The 20,217-nt window shown below is 46.1% G+C and overlaps 2 protein-coding genes across 16 annotated transcripts in view; one reads left to right on the forward strand and one right to left on the reverse strand.

Moving 5' to 3' along the window:
• Window positions 1-9,552, reverse strand: part of CCR6 (C-C motif chemokine receptor 6) — a 553,987-nt gene extending 544,435 nt beyond the window's left edge. For 11 of the 14 annotated variants that reach the window (XR_003855476.1, XM_029594230.1, XM_029594222.1 and 8 more), the window contains exon 1: window positions 9,420-9,552. The gene's annotated coding sequence lies outside the window, so the exon portion shown is untranslated. The remainder of the gene's footprint in view (window positions 1-9,419) is intronic. The other 3 variants (XM_029594223.1, XM_029594224.1, XM_029594226.1) reach the window with 3 other exon arrangements.
• LOC115087269 (sprT-like domain-containing protein Spartan) overlaps window positions 9,464-20,217 on the forward strand; it is a 63,207-nt gene continuing 52,453 nt past the window's right edge. The window contains exon 1 of one of the 2 annotated variants that reach the window (XM_029594221.1): window positions 9,464-9,837. In XM_029594221.1, coding sequence (XP_029450081.1) covers window positions 9,494-9,837 — 344 coding nt within the window. In that variant the 5' untranslated portion in view covers window positions 9,464-9,493. The remainder of the gene's footprint in view (window positions 9,838-20,217) is intronic. The other variant, XM_029594220.1, reaches the window with a different exon arrangement.

Here is a 20,217-nt window from a genome sequence, read left to right on the forward strand (position 1 = left end):
TTCTAGAAACTTTGGCAAGTTTTCTGTGCCAAGCTCCATTGAATGTCACCCATGTGCAAGGACTACCATTCTGCTTGTCCTTGGAGAAGAAGAGATGTCCCTTGAGAAGAACTAAATCTTTATACAAAAGGTTCTTACATCTGCATATGGCCAATAATACACCATTTATAAAGATCTGGATGTGATTTTAGATGTCTGTAACTTGTGGCAGAAAAAGGCATTACATTTCCATTCATATAAACCTTGATGACTGGCACTACTGCTAACCAGTTTTTAAGTTGTCATATTCAACCTTTTTTTGTTGTTGTACCATGTGTCTAATATATGTGCACATATCTTTCTGTGCAAATGCTATCCATGCCGCAGCTAGCTGCACTCACCCCCGGAAACAGCACCAGGAATGCTATGCCTTCACCGCGATCCCTCTAGGCACGCACGTCTCTCCTTTCTAGGCCCTGCAGCAAGAATCTTCCCAGGGTGCAGACTGAGGATGTCAGCCAACCGGGGGATTTAAACCCCATTCACAAACAGATCTCTAGCTTGTTATAGCAGTGCTAGTTGCTCAGCATTTCTGTTAATTCCTGTTTGCTTCTGGTGTTGTCCCTAGTTCCTGCCCTGTTCCTGATGTCATCTTTGCGAGTCTTATCCTGTCTTGTTCCATTCTTTGCTATTCTTGTCTGCCTCCTATTACTTCCATCCCAGCTTACTCTTGGCTACCTGGACTTCGGATTAGAACTCGACTCTGCTTCGCTCTCAGCCTGCCAGATCTTAGTTCGTCCACAGATCTGCCCCACTCCTTCCATTGTGCTTGGCCTGTAAGCCCTACCAACTACCAAATCCTGTAGGCATAAGTGGCTAGTCAGGTGGACAATGTGGTCCTATGGCAAGTCAGCTGCCGCCTGTTAAGGACATCTTGTGCTTGCACAAAATAGGCTGTATCAACATAACAGTGGGTCCAAGGACTCGCTAACTGCCTAGCATGACAGACTGTGAAGGCCATGAGCATTGCTGAATCACCAGCACTTCAGCTCTTGCAAAGACTGGCCTTGCAGATTCAGCAGCTCACAGTTCTGTATAATCCCTATGTAACCACATGCATTCCATGCAGAGAGGACTGGGTCCAATCAGCAGTCACCACACCATCTTCCTCAGCGCTACAACCTTTGAGCCTTGCATCAGGTGTACACCTCTCACCGCCACCTCGATATAATGGAAACCCAAAGACTTGCAGAGGGTTTTTGAACCAATGCCAAATAATTCTGGAGTTGAAGTCCATGAGCTTCTTGATGGACCAGGCCAAGGTAGCCTACATTATTTCCCTCCTTACCAGATAAGCAATAGCCTGGGCATCCCCACTATGGGAGTGGAATGATGATGCTGAACAGTTTAGCCTGCTTCCTAGTCCACTTCCACAAAGTTTTCAAAGAATTGGGCCGCTCCTCTTCCGCTGTGGCTGAACACCTATGTCTCTGCCAGGGGTCATTACACAATCTAGTTTCAGTCCCTAGCTGCCGAAATACGGTGGAAGGGTTTGGCAGCCCAGATCAAGGACGAACTTGCGAGATTAGAGATTCCCACTCCCCTTGACCTTTTTTCTTTTTATAGCCAGACTAATGTCCAATTTCAAGAAAGTACCTGGGAGCGAAGCAATTCTTGTGGAACATCACATCTGGCTCCCAGATTCCAGTGTCCTTTACTACCTCTGGCTAAAGATCCTATGCCTATGTCCAACTCAGGAGGAACCTATGCAAAATTGCTCACTCTCATCTAATGGAAGAGGAGAGCTGCTGCCATAGACCTCAAAATCTCTGCCTCTATTGTGCGGCCTTAGGACACAAATTCTGAACCTGACCCTTGAAGCTGGGAAACCCCAATGCCTAGGGTTGGCTGGGGAGGTAGCACTAGGTTTCTTCGGAATATTTCCCCTTTCCCGGATTGTCCTACCTGTCCACCTCCAGACGGGCATTGAAGTGATCCTCACTGAAGCTTTCCTCAATTCATGTGCAGCAGGAAGTTGTATTGAAAAAAAGAGACTGGCACATAGTCACGCCATCCTTGCAGATCAGGTGCAACGACCACTCCACATTTTGTCAGTTTACAGGGAACCATTGCCCGGGCATATCATGGCCATTACCTGACCTATAACATTCAAGATGGGCCTCCTACAGCAAGAACAAATTTCATTTTACGTCCTCCAAAGGTCTGTCCATCCCTCTGGTCCTGGGGCTACCCAAGTTTCAACAACACTCCCCTGTGGTGAACTGGTATATGGGAGACATCCAGTCTTGGAGTCCCTACTGCTTCCAACACTGCCTCGCACCAGTGGAAACACCAACTGCCATTGCACTTTCCGATCCTGCGATACCTTCTGGTCTTTGTCTGGCCTATGCAGCCTTCCTGAATGTATTCAGCAAAAAGCAAGGGGAAATTCTTCCCCTTCAGTGACCCTATGACTGCCCCACTGACCTCCAACACAAGAAGATGTCGCCTCAGGGAAGGGTTTATCCACTATCTGTGCCATAAACCCAGGGGATGTCATCAGAGAAAACTTTGAACGAGGATTCATTCACCCATCCTCATCACTTGCAGGATTTTTCTTTGACAGCAAAAAAAGACAGATACTCAGGTTCTGTATAGATTGTCGCAGTCTGAATTCTATTACCATCAAGAACAAATACCCGCTTGCTCTCATCTCGAAGCTGACTGAATTCAGGGAGTCAGGACAGGCAGCAGACTGGAGAAGCCAGAGGCAGGTCAAGCGTGGTCAGGTCCAATGCAAAAGGTCAGGTCCAGGAGATCAGGCCAGGTGTGAACAAGGACAGACAGACAAAGAGACACTGGATGAGACAAACCAGGAGGCAAGGCTGGATGAGGAACACTGGAACAAAGGCACAACATGCACTGCAGGATGCAGGAGACCCATTGCTGAGATGCTTGTTGGGGGCGTGTGTCTGATTTAAAAACATATCAGTATTGACATCATCCCTGGGTCCCTGAGTCAGTATCCTGCCGCAAGGCTCTAGTTTGTGCTTGCGTGCGCAGCTAAGGACTACCAGTGGTGGGATGGTGATGACCAGGGGCCTTGCTGGGACGGCGTGGGCGTCCTGCAGCCACTACAGGGTGAGTGCTGGTCGCAGAGTCGGTCCACAACCGGCAAATGTAATACCAACATTAGGCTGGGCTTCCCCCTCTTCTGGGAGAGAGTCAATCTGCTCCTAGGAGACCTGGGCAATTTCTTGTGAGAATTTCATATATTTGATGAACTTGGCCACACTTCTAGGCGACTGAGCTTCTCCAGATCCATTAAGGCTTCCAGTCTGTAGGAGAATACGCTGTTCATTTCAGCACACTGGCATCTGAGCTCCAATGGAACAACAATAGTTTAACTGCCATCTTTAGACAAGGACTGTCCTAACACATTAAAGATTAACTAGTTGGCCAAGACTTGCCCTCTACCTTGGAGGGATTAATCAGTCTGGCAATCCCCCTGGATCTCCGATTCCAGACCGGGCTCGAGAGAGGGACTTGGGTCGTCACCTCATTCTTCTCAACCCCAGCTTTCGGCACCGTGTGACTATCAAACTTGGTTCCTCACAGAACAACCCATTCAAGTGGATCGCCTCAAGCTATTTCTGCCTCCCCTGGACACTTCGCGAACCAATGCCCTGCAAAATCAGAAAACTCCAAGACCTAGGGCTGACAGGACAGACCACCCTAGATTGACCATGTACCTCTCTGCAAATCCTAGCACCAAAATATCTATCTGGAAATCCAGACTGATACACAAGCCTTCCTCGATACTGGCGCTGGTGGAAATTTCATTCACTAATCTCTGCTGCATCAGTATGGGAAACCTACCATCCTGCTGAACGCAGCACTCACAATCTCTTCTATTCATAGGGAACCTCTACCTGGGACACATCACATTGGGCCACCATCCCACTTTTGATCATGAAAATCTGGAATACCTAGTACAAGCAAAAACAACAATCCCCTGCAAGCCCACTGATCACTAATTTTCAACCGGTTTTAACTACGGTATCACCCAGCAAAAAACAAAAACCCAAACAGGCTGATGCCCTTCCTCATTCGTTTAACAAAGAAGGTGCCTTGGAGCAATAGCAGTACGTTATAGACCCTGCAAGGATCATGGAAGCTGCCTCTGTACTGGTCCTTCCTGGAAAAAAAATGTAATTTTTCAATGTTCACTGATGAAAGTCTTTCAGTGGGGCCCAAAGCTCTCGTTTGCAGGTCACCCAGGCATCACCAGAACCTTGGAGTTAATCTTCCAACACTTTTGTTGGCCTCAGTTGCAGGGCAACAAAAAGCAGTATGTAGAGTCCTGCTCCACATGTGCCATAAACAACAGCTCTCGAGCCTGACCTTGGGGGGCTCTTATAGCCACTACCAGCCCCCAAGGAACCCCGGACCCATTTGGCCACTGACATTGTCACGGACCTTCCTCTTTCAAGTAGCAAAACCACAATGTGGGTAGTGGTGGATCACTTTTCAAAGATGGCCAATTTCACGCTGCTCCCTGGACTTCTTCTGCACTGGAGCTAGCTAATCTTTTTGTCCAACACATCCTTTGTCTGCATTGACTCCTGACCCACATTCTCTTTAAGCGTGGAGTACAATTCACGGCCTGCTTTTGGAAAAGCTTATGCAGGAAATTTGGCACCTCGTTTGATTTCAAATCAGCTTATTCACCCTCAAAGCAACAACAAACTAAGGCTGTCCTCAGGGCCTTTGTGTATGAGCAACAAGACAACTGGGCCTCCCTTCTCCTATGGGAGGAATCTTGCCACAATAATACTAGGCACCTCAACAGGCTCTACACTCATTTTTGTGGTTTTCAGCTGCCATCCGCATGTGCCAATGCCTGTTCCAACCCCTTGGTACCTGTCCCACAGCCAAATCTGATGAGACAAGAGATTCAAGAACTCTGCCAACAAACTCATCACCTCCTGGAACAGGCTGCAGCACATTCCAAAAAGCAAGCAGAACAAGCTGCCCTACTCCCCAACTTGTCAGTTGAGATAGTCTGGCTTAGCACAAGGAACAAGCACCTCAAAATATAAATCATTAAAGTTTGTCCCGCAATTTGTGGGCCATTCCCGATGAGACAGGTGGGAACTGTAGCTTACAAATTAAATCTTCCTCCTACACTCAGGACACATAACATGTTCAAAGTATCTTTATTAAAACCAGCTGTCTTGTCATGGCCTTCGAGACCACCCCTCAAGCCCACAGGAGTGACCAATGAAGATAACATCCAATATGAAGTAGAAGAAATTTTTAACTCTAGAAGAATCAGGCACAAAAACCAATACCTCATCACATGAAAGAGATTTAGGCCCGAAGAAAACCTTGGGAACGTGCCTCAAACCTCCAAGCCCCACCATTGTTATGTGACTTCCCCAGGAAACCAATGCCCAGAAGTCTAGGGAGGGAGCACTGTTATGTTTGCCGGTTGCGGGCACATCTCCAAAACACCTCAGTTCCAAGAGCTGCCTGTAGGCCACCATGCTCTCTTTCTGTCGTAGGATGCCACCAGTGTGACGCCATCTCCTCCTCCCTGCAGGTCCTCTAAGTGTGTGTGCACACAGTGCGCAGCACACCATCATTTAAAAGCCCTCCTGGTGGGAACCCAAGCTTCCAGCGCTTCTTGATGATATCACACGCCTGGGTATATAAAACCCAGCCATGGGCCCTAGTTTGCAACAGCAATAGGTCTCCTGTCTTGTGCACAGCAAATTGCTCTTGTGTTCCAGCTGGTCCTATGCCCATCCTGTCTCGTCCAGCATCTCCTCATCTATCTTCATCTCTACTTGGCCTGATCTCCTGGTACTGACAATTGCCTTGGACCCTACTACACTTGCTTACCGCCTGCCCTGACCCTTGGTCTGTTCCTGGTATCTCCAGTCTGCTGCCTGTTCTGACCCTTGGACTCTTGCACTCTCTACCGCCCTAGGGACCTGTCTAAGTCCTGCTGGCTGTCAGAACCCAAGGACTCAATTTGCAGGGGAAGCAGCTGGAATAGGTGAAGCTCCAGTCTGTCTCACTTCAAGGCACATTCACTAGCTGTTGGCATAGACCTCATACAGTCACTTCCCAGGCTGCGTAAACTCAGCTACAGCACTAAGGACTCATATCTACACCTCTCGTTACAGCCGCCAAAGTGCCTCCTGCTTAGTACCACAAATGCAGCATTTGATGCAGGCCATGCCGATCAGAAGCACTCCCCAGCAGGTTCCCTGGCTCTGCACAAAAGCAGATGCACACTGCCAAAGACCATAGGAGCCTCAGAAAGTATGCTGCTGAAGGAGAGAGAAGCCTGGAGCCACTTCTAGTAAGGATGAATGCTGTTGCAATAGGGTGGGGGAAAGAAGGAGATTCGGATAAGAAGTTGCCATATTGGGTCATACCAAGGGTCCATCAAGCCTCACATCCTGTTTCCAACACTGGCCAATCCAGAATACAAGCACCTGGCAAATACCCAAAGAGTAAATAAATCCCTTACAACTAATGCCAGTAATAAGCAATGGCTATTTCCCATTTCAATCAGATTAATAGTTTATGAACTTCTCATCCAGGAACATGTCCAAACCCAGCTACACTAACTGCCTTAAACATATCCTCTGCCAATGAAGTTAAGAGCTTAACTGTGTGTGGAGTGAAAAAGAATTTTCTCCAATTTGTTTTAAATGTGCTACTTGCTAACCTCACAGAATGCTCCCTAGTTCACGTATTATCTCAAAGAATAAATAACTGATTCATATTTACCCATTCTAGTCCACTCATGATTTTATAGACCTTTATCATATCCCACCTCAGCCATATTTTCTCCAAGCTGAACAACCCTAACCTCTTTAACCTTTCCTCACAGGGAAGCAGTTACATACCCTTTATCATTTTGATCATCCTTCTCTGAACTTTTTCCAGTGCAAGATGCGACAACCCAAACTGCACACAGTATTCAAGGTGTGGTCTCACCACGGAGCAATGCAAAAATACTATAACATTCTCCATTTTATTCACCATTCGTTTTCTAATCATTCCTAACATTCTATTCGCTTTTTTGAGTACTGCAACATACTGAACCAATGATTTCAATATATTGTCCACTATGACGTCCAGATCATTTTCCTGGGTGGTGACCTCAATTATAGAACCTACCATCGTATAACAACAACATGGGTTACTTTCCCTGGGGTACAGAAAGGAATGTTTAATGTCCTGACTTCTGTCCATCAAAATAAACTGATAATTACACAGGAAAATTAGATATTTCTCCACTGATTTTTTTTCCTGTTTTTTTGCTCGACATACTAAATCCTGATAAATTCCTGGGAGAAATTTAAAAAAATAAAAAACTAAAATGAATGTATACATTTTTTTCTCCACCAAGCTCCTTGGAAGTATAATTTGCATACAAAAACATGCCCACAGCTGCAGGTTAAACTGAGTGCATCTTATTACAGCGTTTCCTAACCCGTGTGCCGCGAGAAGAGACAGGATGAAAAAGAGAAGGAGCTGGCAGGCAGTCTTCTGCCAGCAGAAGGCATCAGAAACCAGCACCTATCTGCTAGCGCTCTCATACAAGACATGCCGGCCTCCTCATGCTTCTACTATTGCAGAGGAAGCAGCAGCAGCTGGTAAATACTAGGGGTGTGCATTCGTTTTGAACTTATATGTAAAACGCTACTTTTTTTTTTTTTTTTAACTTAAAAAAGTGATGAGGCGAAAACGATCGGATTTCCAACTTATTCAACATAGCTATGTTGAATACGTTGGAAATCGCGATCGTTGATCCTAAATAAAAATTTAAACCCCCTCACCCTCCTTAATCCCCCCCAAGACTTACCAAAACTCCCTGGTGGTCCAGCGGGGAGTCAGGAAGCCATTATTCTATTCCTTTGCGAGGAGCATGTGACGTCCGCGTCACGTCGGAGTGACGCGGCCGTCACGTGGTCCACCGCGGTTCCGCTCCCGGACCCCTCGTTGGACACAAACGGAACTTTTGGCCAGCTTGGGGGGGCCTCCTGACCTCCCCAAGCTGGCCAAAAGTTCCGTTTGTGTCCAACGAGGGGTCCGGGAGCGGAACCGCGGTGGACCACGTGACGGCCGCGTCACTCTGACGTGACGGCCGCGTCACTCCGACGTGACGCGGACGTCACGTGCTCCTCGCAAAGGAATAGAGGAATGGCTTCCTGACTCCCCGCTGGACCACTAGGGAATTTTGGTAAGTCTTGGGGGGGGATTAAGGAGGGTGAGGGGTTTAAATTTTTATTTAGGGAACCGGTGCACGTATGGACATAGACTCAACTTATGGAATTCTCCATATGTCCATATTGAACGAAATTGACCCCCCCTTTTCGACTTATGGACTTATGAACATAAACTTTTTGTCTGCACATCCCTAGTAAATACTGTTCAGACTTGTGCTGGCTGGGGGGGGGGGGGGAGAAGTGATGATGCCAGAGAAGTAAGAATAATGACAGGGGTTGGGAAAAAGAGAAGATGATGACAAGGGCTAGACTGGGGTTGAGTGGCTGGACAAGGAAGGTGATAATATACCAGAGGGGTAGAGGGAAGGGAAGAAGGTGATAATCTTCCCTCTCCCCTAACATTAACATTATGATGGTTCTAGAGGGGGTGGAGGAAAAAGGTGGTGATGCCAGGGGAAAGGAAAGAAAAGGTGGTGATGATGCCAGAAGGGTGGAGAGGGAGGAAAGGGAAAGTCAGATGGGTGGAGGGAGAAGGTGGTGATTATTTCAGAAGGGTCAAGGGAAAGGGTGGGTGATGATGCTAGGGTGTGGGGAAGAAGAAAGAGAGGATAAGGTGATGATGATGTTAGGGTGTTGAAGGAAAAGAAGAGAAAATGGTGTCAGGGGTGGGGAAAAAGGAAAGGGAGGGTGATGATAGCAAGGGGGAGAGGGAAAGTGATGATGATGATGATGATATCAGAAGCGGGACGACAAGCAAAAGATGTCGACTGTGAAGGTGGTGGTGTGCCACTATTAAATGGACTCTGTGCCGGGTGGGCCACGACACAAAAAAAGTTGGGAAACACGGTCTTATTACATGGAGCCTTAACATAGAAATTATCAAAACGCAATTCTTTACCTACTAATGAATGATTTTAGAGTCACTCAGTGAAGCTAACCAAATGAAGAGATGCATATAGCTAACAAATTAACAAGAACCAGTGTAACATGTCTCGTCTGACTGAGATCAGAAAATGCTTGTTTTCTATACTATTCTAACGAATGCCTCCAGCTGATTAAGGACTGAGAAAAGCTGAAGCAGATTCATCAGTTCTTCTTTTTGGAAGGGATTTTAGATGTTTAAAAAGTCATAGCATACAACAACAACAACAACAACAAAAAAAAAAAAGAAACTGATTAAACGTTTACCTCCACACTCACAGATAGCGCCTTCCGTCCCGGCATGGACTAGACGTTATGATCCAGAGTGAGGCTGGGACCCTATGTGCCCCGCCTTACGTTTATACCACGTGCTTTTGGCGCTGCCACATTGCAGACGGTTTGGGGCTGTTGGTTATAGTGGTGGTGGGAGGATGGAGCAGGATTTGTGGTTTGCGCGGCAGTTGCAGGAGCAGTATGATCGAGAAATGGCGGTGGAAGAGAGAAGTGCGGGCTCCGCACAGCCGCCGCTTTCCTCTTCTAGCGCTGTACTGTCTGTGGTGGATCCAGTTTGGGAATTGTTAGATCCAAACCCGGATGTGCGTGCGCTCTTTGCTCAGTTCAACGATCACTTCTTTTGGGGGCGACTCGGCGGTGTGGAGGTGAAATGGAGCTCCAGGATGACGCTGTAAGTGCGACGCGGCTCCCTTCTCATTGGTTCTCACGTTCGTAGTCGTAGGTGACTGATGAGGGCGGCAGCTCCCTGTCCTAAACGTTAAAAACTTATAGTCATCCGCTTCGACTCTCGAGTGCCTGCACATCCGACTGCTGGGAGGGAGGATTGTTGCTCTAACCTGAGTACAGGGAGATGAAGATATTTTTTTTTTAGAGGAGGGCGAGCCTTTATTTCGTTATGACTCATAATTATGGAATACGTCCCTGCAAACTATAAACAGCTATAAGTACATACTCCTCAAAGAGAAAATAGTTGAGATGGAATATAAATATTTTAAATTATTTTTGTATCCCTTTTTTCGGGGATTTGCTGTTTCTCCTAGGGCCATAAAATTATTTATTTTCTGGGGCTATCTTCTCAGGCATATTTCTCCACTGCAGATCCCAAGGGATGGATTCTTTCTATGGGGTTGAAGGATGTCCGTCTTGGCCAGACAATGGAGTACTTTTCCCTGTGTTTGAATATCTCGATCCTTTCTCTTTTGGTAGTTACAACTGGGACAAACAAGCTGGACACGATGGGATGTTCAAATATTTATAGATTATCTAAAAAAAACTTCCATCTGTGTTCATTAGAGCCTCCATAAATGAAACTGTACAATGGAAATATTTACACTGTATTCCTTGGTTTGGGGCTCCTGTCTTTATTTCAACTTCTGGGATGGAGTTTATAACTTTTCCTTCTGAGGGAAGAACACATGGCTAATTCATTCTTTCTATGGAAAACATAGTTTACGGTAAGCAAACTTGCTCTTTTTTGTCTCTTTGCACTACCTCATTTGGCAATCCTTTCTTCCTCGTGACCTTTTGCTTTCATGATTTCTTTCCTCCTCTTCCTCAACTTCACCTACTTTGAGAACCAGATCGTTTTTTCCCCTTACTGTTGCGGGCGTGGCTGTGGACCCTTGGGCCAGCCTAGCGGAGAGAGATGGTAGAAGAAGAGCACTCCGCGGTGAAGAGGTAGGCCGGGAGGCGGTGCAAAGCAGAATGTGGAGCTGGAGTCTTTGCCCTGGAAGCCCGAGGACCCCCCGAGAGGAGCTCGTGAGGACCCGAGCCGCTGGGACTTAGGAGACCAAGGAAGCTGAAGAGATGTCTTCGCCCTGGAAGCCCGAGGATCCCCCCCCCCCGGGAGGAGCCCATGAGGTCCTGGGCCGCTGGGACTTAGGTGACGGAGACAGAGGAAGGTGGACGAGACTAACAAGGGTCAAGGCAGGCGGCAAACACGGAGACTCAGAGACAGGCTGGAGTCAGGAACCAGAGAAACAAGCGGAAGACCCGGAGCTGGAACAGAAGCTGAAGATCCGAGTCTGGAACCAAGGAAACCAGGAACAGAAACTAACAGGGCCAGAGCGCTGCAACAAGCACCAAGCAGGAACCTCGTTGCAAGGCAAATTGCTTCAGTCAGACGCCGGGTTTAAATATCCACCGGCGTCTGACGTCACTCTAAGGGGCAGCCCATGGTCTGGCGGGAAAAGCCCTTTAAATTCCCCCTCTTTGCGTGCGCGCCTAGGAGGGGAGGGGCCAAGTTCCGCAAAGCAAGCCGCACAGGCCCGATCAGCCACGATCCTCGCGGGGAAGGGAGCCCGACTCTCGGACCTCACAGACGGAGCCCCGGCGGCGCAGGTAAGGGCTCTGTCGCGAGACTCGCGACCAAGACCGCAACATTACTTTTGTTTACTTTACTTTTCTAACATAGATTTGTTGCCTTTGTAATAGCTCCTTTTAATTTGGCCCATTGTTGTTCCCCTTTACCTCTTTTTACCCAGTCTTCTAGATCTTTCTCCAGGCATGTCCCCATTTTGACAACATCTGTAGTTTTGAAATTCAAAACTTAAATCTTTGTGTGACCTCTCTCTATCCTGGCTATGATATTGAGCAATACCATCTGATGATCACTGGTATTCAGGTGAGCAGCTGCCTGAACATTAGAGACATTATCCCCGTTGAGAGCATTAGGTCGAGAATCACTCCCTCCCTCATGGGTTCCATTCCCATTTGTTGGAGCAGAGCCTTTTGAAGTCTCTCTCTACCAGCAGTAGGGATACTCCAAGCCACATCAGGCAGATAAAAATGTCCAACAAGCAACACTTCTCCTTTCTTTACCACCTTTAGGATGACTTTGAGATCTCTCTCCATTTCTTCTGTTAAAGTCAGAGGCCTGTAGACTCCATCAGTGTAAATGGAAGCACCAGCTCTGGACAGCCCATAATGCTTCTTCCCTACTCCACATCCCTTGCTTGGATATTGTTTTTGACATAGAGCTACTCTTTCCCCCTTTTCTCTGTCCTTATCAAGTTGTAGCCTGGAATGGCCATATCCCAATCATGAGACTCAATCATGTTTCTGTAATAGCAATGCCCAAGTCCACCTCTTCCTTTTTTTTTTTTTTTTTAAAGATTTCATTTTATATAAAAATTGAATTTACATTGAATCCACATATAACAGGTGTCCATGGCTCATATAACTGGACTACTACCCCATAACATGGAAAATGTATATTTCTATACATAAAACAATTATATCTAGGCCATGTCACCCTAATTACCAAACATCTTAAGGGAGGATCCATCATTTGAGTAAAATTACACCAAATATATATTATTACCAAATTATGAGAGGTTACAAAGTATGCATTAAATTTAACCAACTAATTTTCGGAAGATGCTGTAGTAGGTGCAGTTCCTTGGTTCTGTCGGGCTTCTAAATATTTCTCCAGTTGGTCTGGATCATAATAAACATATCTTATACCATCAACCTTCATTACACATTTGCACAGAAACCTGATTGGTAATTGAATTCCTAAAGTTCTTGCCTGATTCGCCAATACTATAAATTTTTTACGTCTTATGTGTCTCCTTGGAGTCACATAGGATATATCCATATTTTTTGTCCTAAATACAGGGAGGTTCTTTTCCACAGAAATAATTTTAACACATTGTCTCTATCCGACGACAATTTAAATATGACCGTCAAAGTTCCCCTTTTTTCAACTTGAGCACTATAAGAGGTTTCCAGTAATTCAGTGATTCTGCTTCCACTGATTGATTTTCAATAAACTTTCAATAATGATGGTATAGATTCAGAAGTCAATTGTAATACTTCTTGAAAATAGTTCTTAAGTTGTTCTTTTGGAGAAACCATTCTGCATTTAGGAAAGTTTAATAACCTTAAATTCTATTAGATATAATAATTTTCTAAACTTTCAACTTTCTTACTCAACAGTGTTTCTCCTTCTATAATAGAAAGCTGTACCTTTCTTATTTGAGTGATATCTGAATCTGCTTTTTCAAGACTCTCAGTCTTGAAATATGAATTTGCTATAGAATTCTGCAACATAGCAATTGCCTGCCATAGCGAGTCCATTGTGATGATTTTTGGTTTTTCAATTAACAAGTGAGGTGTAAAAGTTACCGTTTGAAGCAAGGATATACCTTGTGAGTCCTGGGTCCTCAGGGATTGAGCCGCCTTCCTCTCTGTATCGACGCTTTCCTCGACGATACAGACTCGGTTCGCACCAAGTTGCCTTTTCCACTTGGGAGGAAGTTGTCGGGCCTCCTGCTTTCTCTGGCGCCGCCATAGCTTCTGCTGCTCCCTCCTCGATTGGGCTCAACTCTAAAGACGCCATCCTTCAATGTGGTAGGCCTGGTTTAGCAGCTGTTACGACACTTTTAGGTGTAGAGGACGTCGTTGGTGCCCCGGAACTGAGAGTAACTTCTCCCAGGGACGGAGGTGCTTGCCAACCACCTTCCGCTCCAGCAGGACTCTCCGGGCTGTGAACTCTGTCTATGGATAGAAACCCGCTATCGATGTCTGAATTAGCACGGGGCTCAAGGCTCCCTCTCTGACCCTGCCTTTACGTTTTAGTATGTGGCATCGTTCAAAACGATGTTTGCAGCAAGGTAAAAAGTTTAATAAGGGAACGATTCAGGAGCTCCTAACACCTGCTCCTCTCATGCCAGTGCCATCTTTATTTATTTATTTATTTATTTATTTATTTTATATACCGACATTCGATCGAGATATCACATCGGTTTCCAGATAACTATAGGAATAGGGTGGTAACAGCCCTATTTTACATTATAACATGGTATTAAATAGATATAAGAATATTTTACATTATAACATGGTAATAAATATAACAAGTTGTAACAGAACTAACAGGAGTACATGGAACATTAGACTATAGTATATAACATATGTACATAAATGGCTTGTTGATGAGGATAAATTATGGTAAGGAGAGCAGGGAGGGGAGAAGGGGGGAGGGGAGAGAAAGGGATGTGTGGGAGAAAGGAAGTGATAGGGAGGGAAAGGGTGGTGTGAGATGCTTGTGTAGGGAGGGAAAGGGGTGGGGCGAGATGCTTGTGGAGGGGGCATGGAGTGGTTGGTGCATTTGGGCGGGTTATGTGTCAGGTGGGAAGGCTTTTAAAAATAGCCATGTTTTGAGGTGTTTTTTGAAGACTTGCAGTGAAGGTTCGTTTCTGAGACAGGTGGGGAGGGTGTTCCATAAGGTGGGGCCCGCTATTGTTATGGCTCGTTTGCGGGTGACGTTGAGGTGTGCAGCTTTGAGATTGGGGACGGCTAGGAGTCCAGTGTTGGTGGATCTGAGAGTTCTTTGAGTGGGGTAAGGTTGTATTCCGTTGTTTAGCCAGTCCATTTTGTTGTTGTTTATTTTTTTGTGCATGAGGGTGAGGGTTTTATACTGGATTCTTTGTGTAATGGGTAGCCAGTGGAGTTCTTTGAGTGTGGGTGTGATGTGAGGGGATTTTTTGTTGTTAGAGATGATTCTGGCGGCAGCGTTCTGTAGAACTTGGAGGGGTTTGATGTGTATTTCTGGTAGTCCGAGGAGGAGGGAGTTGCAGTAGTTGAGTCTTGACAAGATAATTGATTGGAGGACTGTTCGGAAATCGTGCTCTTGGAGAAGGGGTTTGAGTTTTTTTTAGTGTCTGAAGTTTGAAGAATCCATCTTTGATTGTATTGGAGATGTGTCGTTTAAAGTTGAGTTGGCTGTCAATTGTTACGCCTAGGTTTCTTGTGGACGGCGTGAGTGAGGTTTGTGAGATTTGTGGCACTCCCGGGTTGATTGAGTTTCCTGGGTGGTCAGAGGGGGTGCACATAAGTGGATAGGAGGGACGGTCATCGTGGATGTGAATGATTTCTGTTTTGGCTTGATTGAGACATAGTGATAATTGAGATAGTAATAGGGATAAATTAGAGCTGAGTTTGTTCCATTTTTCCATAGTGAGTTGAATGGAGTTGTTTATGGGGAGTAATATTTGTATGTCGTCTGCATAGACAAAGTAGGTGAGGTTTGCCTCTGATAGGTATTTGCATAGTGGGATGAGGTAAATGTTGAAGAGGGTTGATGATAGGGAAGAACCTTGTGGGACTCCATGAGTGAGGGGCACTTGTGAGGATTCAGATGAGTTCATCTTGACGATGTAAGATCTGTTTGAGAGGTAGGATTTGAACCACTTGATTGTGGTGTCTTGGAGACCAATTTCTTTAAGTCTGGTAAGGAGTGTTCTGTGATTGATGGTGTCGAAGGCGGCTGATATATCAAGAAGTATCAGGAGGAACGATTTGCCTTTGTCGCGGCCTTTGAGGATGGTATCGGTGAGGGAGAGGAGGAGGGTTTCAGTGCTGAAGAGTTTTCTGAAACCATGCTGTGCAGGCTGAAGAACATTATAGGTTTCAAGGTGGTCTGTGAGTTGATTGTTGACTGTTTTTTCGATGATTTTTGCTAGGAATGGGAGGTTGGAGACTGGTCTGTAGTTTGCTGGGTCGGATTTGTCGAGTTGGGGTTTTTTGATGATTGGTTTGATGATGGCGTTTTTGAGTTTTTCTGGGAAGATTCCTTGTTCTAGGGATAAGTTGATGATGTAGGTTATTGGTTTGACAATAATCTCTCTGATGAGTTTTAGGGTTTTGATGGGGATGGGGTCTAAGGGGTGGGATGCAGGGTTGGTTTTTCTGATGATAGGTTCAATTTCTGTGGTAGCAACGGGTGTGAATTGTGACCATGAGTGGATAGGAGGGGGGGGTGTCAATTGAGTCATTGTGGGTTTGGGGAATCTTGTCAATGATGTTGTTGACTTTATCCTTGAAGAATTGTGCTAGTTTTTCACTGGAGATGTTGCTGGAGTTTGGCGTGTTGTCATTTTGGATGGGGTTGGTAAGGTCTTTGACATAGGCGAAGAGGGTCCTCGGGTTAAATTGGTAATCGTGAATTCTTGATGTGTGGAAATTGCGCTTTGCTGTGTTAAGGTCAGTTGTATAGTTGTGTAGTAGTGTTCTGTATTTGTCTTTCAGGTAGAGGTGTATTTGTCTTTCAGGTAATCGTGAATTCTTGATGTGTGGAAATTGCGCTTTGCTGTGTTAAGGTCAGTTGTATAGTTGTGTAGTAGTGTTCTGTATTTGTCTTTCAGGTAGAGACTGCAGTTCTGGGATTTTAGTGCCCAGACTATGAGCATTTGTGGTCATAGCATTCCATCTTTTCACCCTTGGTTTGCTGCTCTTCCTGGTCAACTTTTCTGCTTCTTTGGTTAAACATGGAATTTTGAGCTAATTGATCTTATTTTTTCTGTCAGTAAGCAGGCTAAATTTAGCCATGATCAGTGATGTCATCTGGCAGCACTAAATGTTTCATCTCTCAAAGCTAGTAGTGTAACATAGTAATGATGGCATAAAAAGACCAAATGGGGGAGCCTGAGTTGGAGGTGAGAGGGGCTTCCAGGTCTGCCGCCATTTCTGAAAGACCCAGGACATCACGGGTTGTAGCCCTGGAACAGCAGAGAGGACCCGATGCTCTGGACCCAGAACGAGGCCGGAGCGACGTCAGCAGAGCGTCCGCTCCTACAAATTGAGCAGTGGACGGTGCACCGCCGCCGTCGGTGCGTGCCGCCTAAGCCACACGCTCCGGCTTAGGCTGGAAGGCTGCCACGAATTTTGGTTTCGGACTGAGAACCCCCTCCTGCCTCTATATACCTTGATGTTAGCGACGGAAGTGTGAGTAAATCCATTAGTGTTATATTGCTTATTATGTGAACATTTATGCCTCATACAAAAAGGAAAGGCAAAGTCAGGCAGGATGCCTCTACCCCTGCAAGGCTGGGTCCTATACAAACAACTTTAACTGGATTTTACACACCTACAGTCAATACGACCCAGGAGTGTCCCATTACAAAGGGGGATTGTGAGCAAGAGAAATTTATACTAGATTTTATGTTTTTGATTACAAACATCTTTTACACAAAGATTTTACTAATCTTATTAATCTTAATAATGATGCCTACATGCATGAGGTCCTGGGTTCAGCTATTTCTGGGCAGTGAGTATAGTAGAATATAGACACAAATGTAGATATTCGTATAATATAAATATTTTATTAAAGATATGTGAGTTTGTTAGTTATTTTACATAATGCTGCTATACGGAAAGAGGCAGGTAGAGAAAGAGGAAAGGGGGGTGTGAGAGGGGGGCAACATGATATTTAAAAGCATTTATTACCCGCCCTTCCTATTTTCAGAGCAGGTACAGTATGAAAATTTATAAATCCAAATGAGTAAGATAAAACAGCATATTACATAATTCTTCAATAAGGGGGAACAACATAAAGAAACAAGGGAGTTTACTCTAACAAGACATAGGAGCCAAAAAAGTGGCCAGTAGTCAGCTACATAGAACTCCCTGAGGGGGATGTGTCGGGGGATTATCACTTAGGTTTGGGAACGCTTTTTTAACGAAGAAAGTTTTTTTTTGTTTTTTAAAGAGCTTTTTTTAAAGAATATTCTTTCTTGGAGACATTTTATATCCTTTGGTAGGCTATTCCAGAAGAGGGCCTGCAGAAAAGAAAGCCCGTTCTCTGGTTTCAACAAGGTGGGTTAATTTTCAAGATGGGACATCTAATAGCATTAAGTTTGCTGACCTGAGGGGGTCAGGAAAGAATATGACTTTTTAGTAACGAGACCCAGGGGGAGTGTGTAATTTGTAGATGGTGGAATATATGATCATGGCGAGCTTGTATTGCATACGGCATGAGATTGGGAGCCAGTGTAGTGATCCAAGGACAGGAGTGATATGTTTATGAATGTGAGTGCTGGTAAGTCTTGCTGCTGAGTTTTGTATGATCTGAAGAGGTCGGGTTGTGTATAATGGTAGACCTGCTAAGAGAAAGTTACAGTGGTCTATAAAGATTTGAAGGACCGACCCGAAATTAGAATGCTCAAGAAGGAGTTTGAGGTGATGGAGTAGACGTACTTTGTAGAAGGATGAATTGGTAATGGTTCTTATATGATCGCACATAGAGAGGGGCCAATTGTGACTCCTAAATTGCATACAGTTTGGGAGATAGTGATGGAATGATTCTCGAATGAGAACTTGGGTGTGTTTTCAACAGGATATGAGGAGGTGACCTGTGTAATGTGACAGGTGAGGAAGAGAGACCTGTGTAAATGTGAGTGTCCCTTTTAACAGACTGGAAGGTTCAGTAATGTAATCAAAAGACAAAGGGATGAGATAAGAGAGGCAAGCAATCTCCTTGGCTAAAAGAAGCATATGCCTTCTTATCAAGTGATTGTTCTTGATAAGGCGATAATTAGATCTTTTTCAGGACGATGCAGTACCATGCGGTGCAGCAGCGCATGGCTAAAAACGCAATTGGACGCGCATTTTGGATGCTTGTCCATAACCCCGATGCAAAATGGGGATAGATGCGTCCAAAACCCGCATCCAATCGAGCGCATAACTAATAGCACTCATCACATGTAAATTACGTGTAGATGAGCCTTTTAGCTATTCACTGCGCAGCTAATGCACCCTTGCAATGTGGCAAATTTTACGCCGGGGCTGGCGTAAAGGTCTGCCACATTCAAGGGCTCATTTCCTAGCGTGTAGCAGATGGACTCAGGACCAATGGATATAGTGTACTCTTGATAGCAGTTGGAGACGGATCAGATTTCAATCTGATGTCAACCCTAGTACATATACCCCTGCAGGAAGTGCAGCTCTTCAGTATTTTCCATCTCCATAGCAGTTAGGGACTCTGTGCACGCTCGCACAGCGTTAGAGTAATTTTACCAAAGAAACCAAAATAAGAAACCTTACCTCTACAGACAAGCCCCACTCTCCTGCGGTGACACCCATTGGGTCCCTCCCCCAGTTGAGAATTCCCGAAGTGATTTCCGCAATCCTTCGGAGGTAAGCCTTGGTCCGGCGACCAACCCTCAGCGGGGACCTAGCCCCCGACATCAGGTGAGGCTGAGAGGCAGCGGGTGCAACTGCGAGCACGGCAGTGAAGCTATATTCCTTCTCCCCCCGCAGCCGGAGACCTTCCGGAACGAGACCGGGAAGCGCCGAGACAAGGTAAGGTAGAAATCTATTTAATAGTCTCCGGTCTCCGAAGCTTGAGGAGTCGCACAGGTCGCCAGCCAGGACCAGTCCATCGGGTTGATCTGCCCTAGCAGGGCTAGACCCCGGTTAGATCCGATGGTCTTCCCACGTGAAGACCCTCCGAGGTGGTTGCCATATTGTCCACGTGGTCGTCGTCACCATTTTGATCTGTTCGCCGCCCTGTCTGCCATCCCGATCCGTGCACACAGAGGCGAGCCGTGTGCACAAATACCTTGTGCGCACAACGTCGCGCACCCAAGTACTGTACACACAAGCGACGCGCATAGCCACATGCTTACTGTGCCGGGTGCATAGCTTCGATCTGTGCGCACAAGAGCACGCACATCTCCCTGAGCGCACACCAAATCTACGCGCACAACTTCGCAGCGGAGCGCATAACTGTATTTTACGCGCACAAGCCATGGCACCACCAGAAAAGAAACTTAAGGCTCAGGGCCTTTGTCCAGCATGCCACATTCGAACTGCACAGCATGAGGAGGCCACGGCCCTGTGTATACAGTGCAAGGAGGCCCTAGGGGATCCAGCCCATGGCTCTCCCCAGCCGGTTTCCAGCCTCTCTATCAGTACGCCGGACCTAGCATCTCCCAGCGGGACCCTCCCTCAAACGGGGCTCCCCAGGGACACAGCGCCTCTGAATTTAGACCCAGCATCTATCTCCTGGGTAGAATTCTTCAAAGGTCTGCATACCTTCGTCCACATGCAACCGGAGCCTCCGATAATACGGCCACAAGCTCCACCAGAGGACCTAAACATCCCGGGACCCTGTATGCCCAGGGAAGTGATTCCACCGCCCAGAAGCCCCACCTTCGGGGACATGGACAACTCAGATGAGGATTCAGACCCCCTGGAGGAAGGGGAACTCCCTCCAGGGACAGAGCCCCACAGAGCCATGAGACGTTTCTTCACCAAGGACGAGCTTCCA

Source organism: Rhinatrema bivittatum, chromosome 3 (assembly GCF_901001135.1).
Source record: "Rhinatrema bivittatum chromosome 3, aRhiBiv1.1, whole genome shotgun sequence".
NCBI lineage: Eukaryota > Metazoa > Chordata > Amphibia > Gymnophiona > Rhinatrematidae > Rhinatrema > Rhinatrema bivittatum.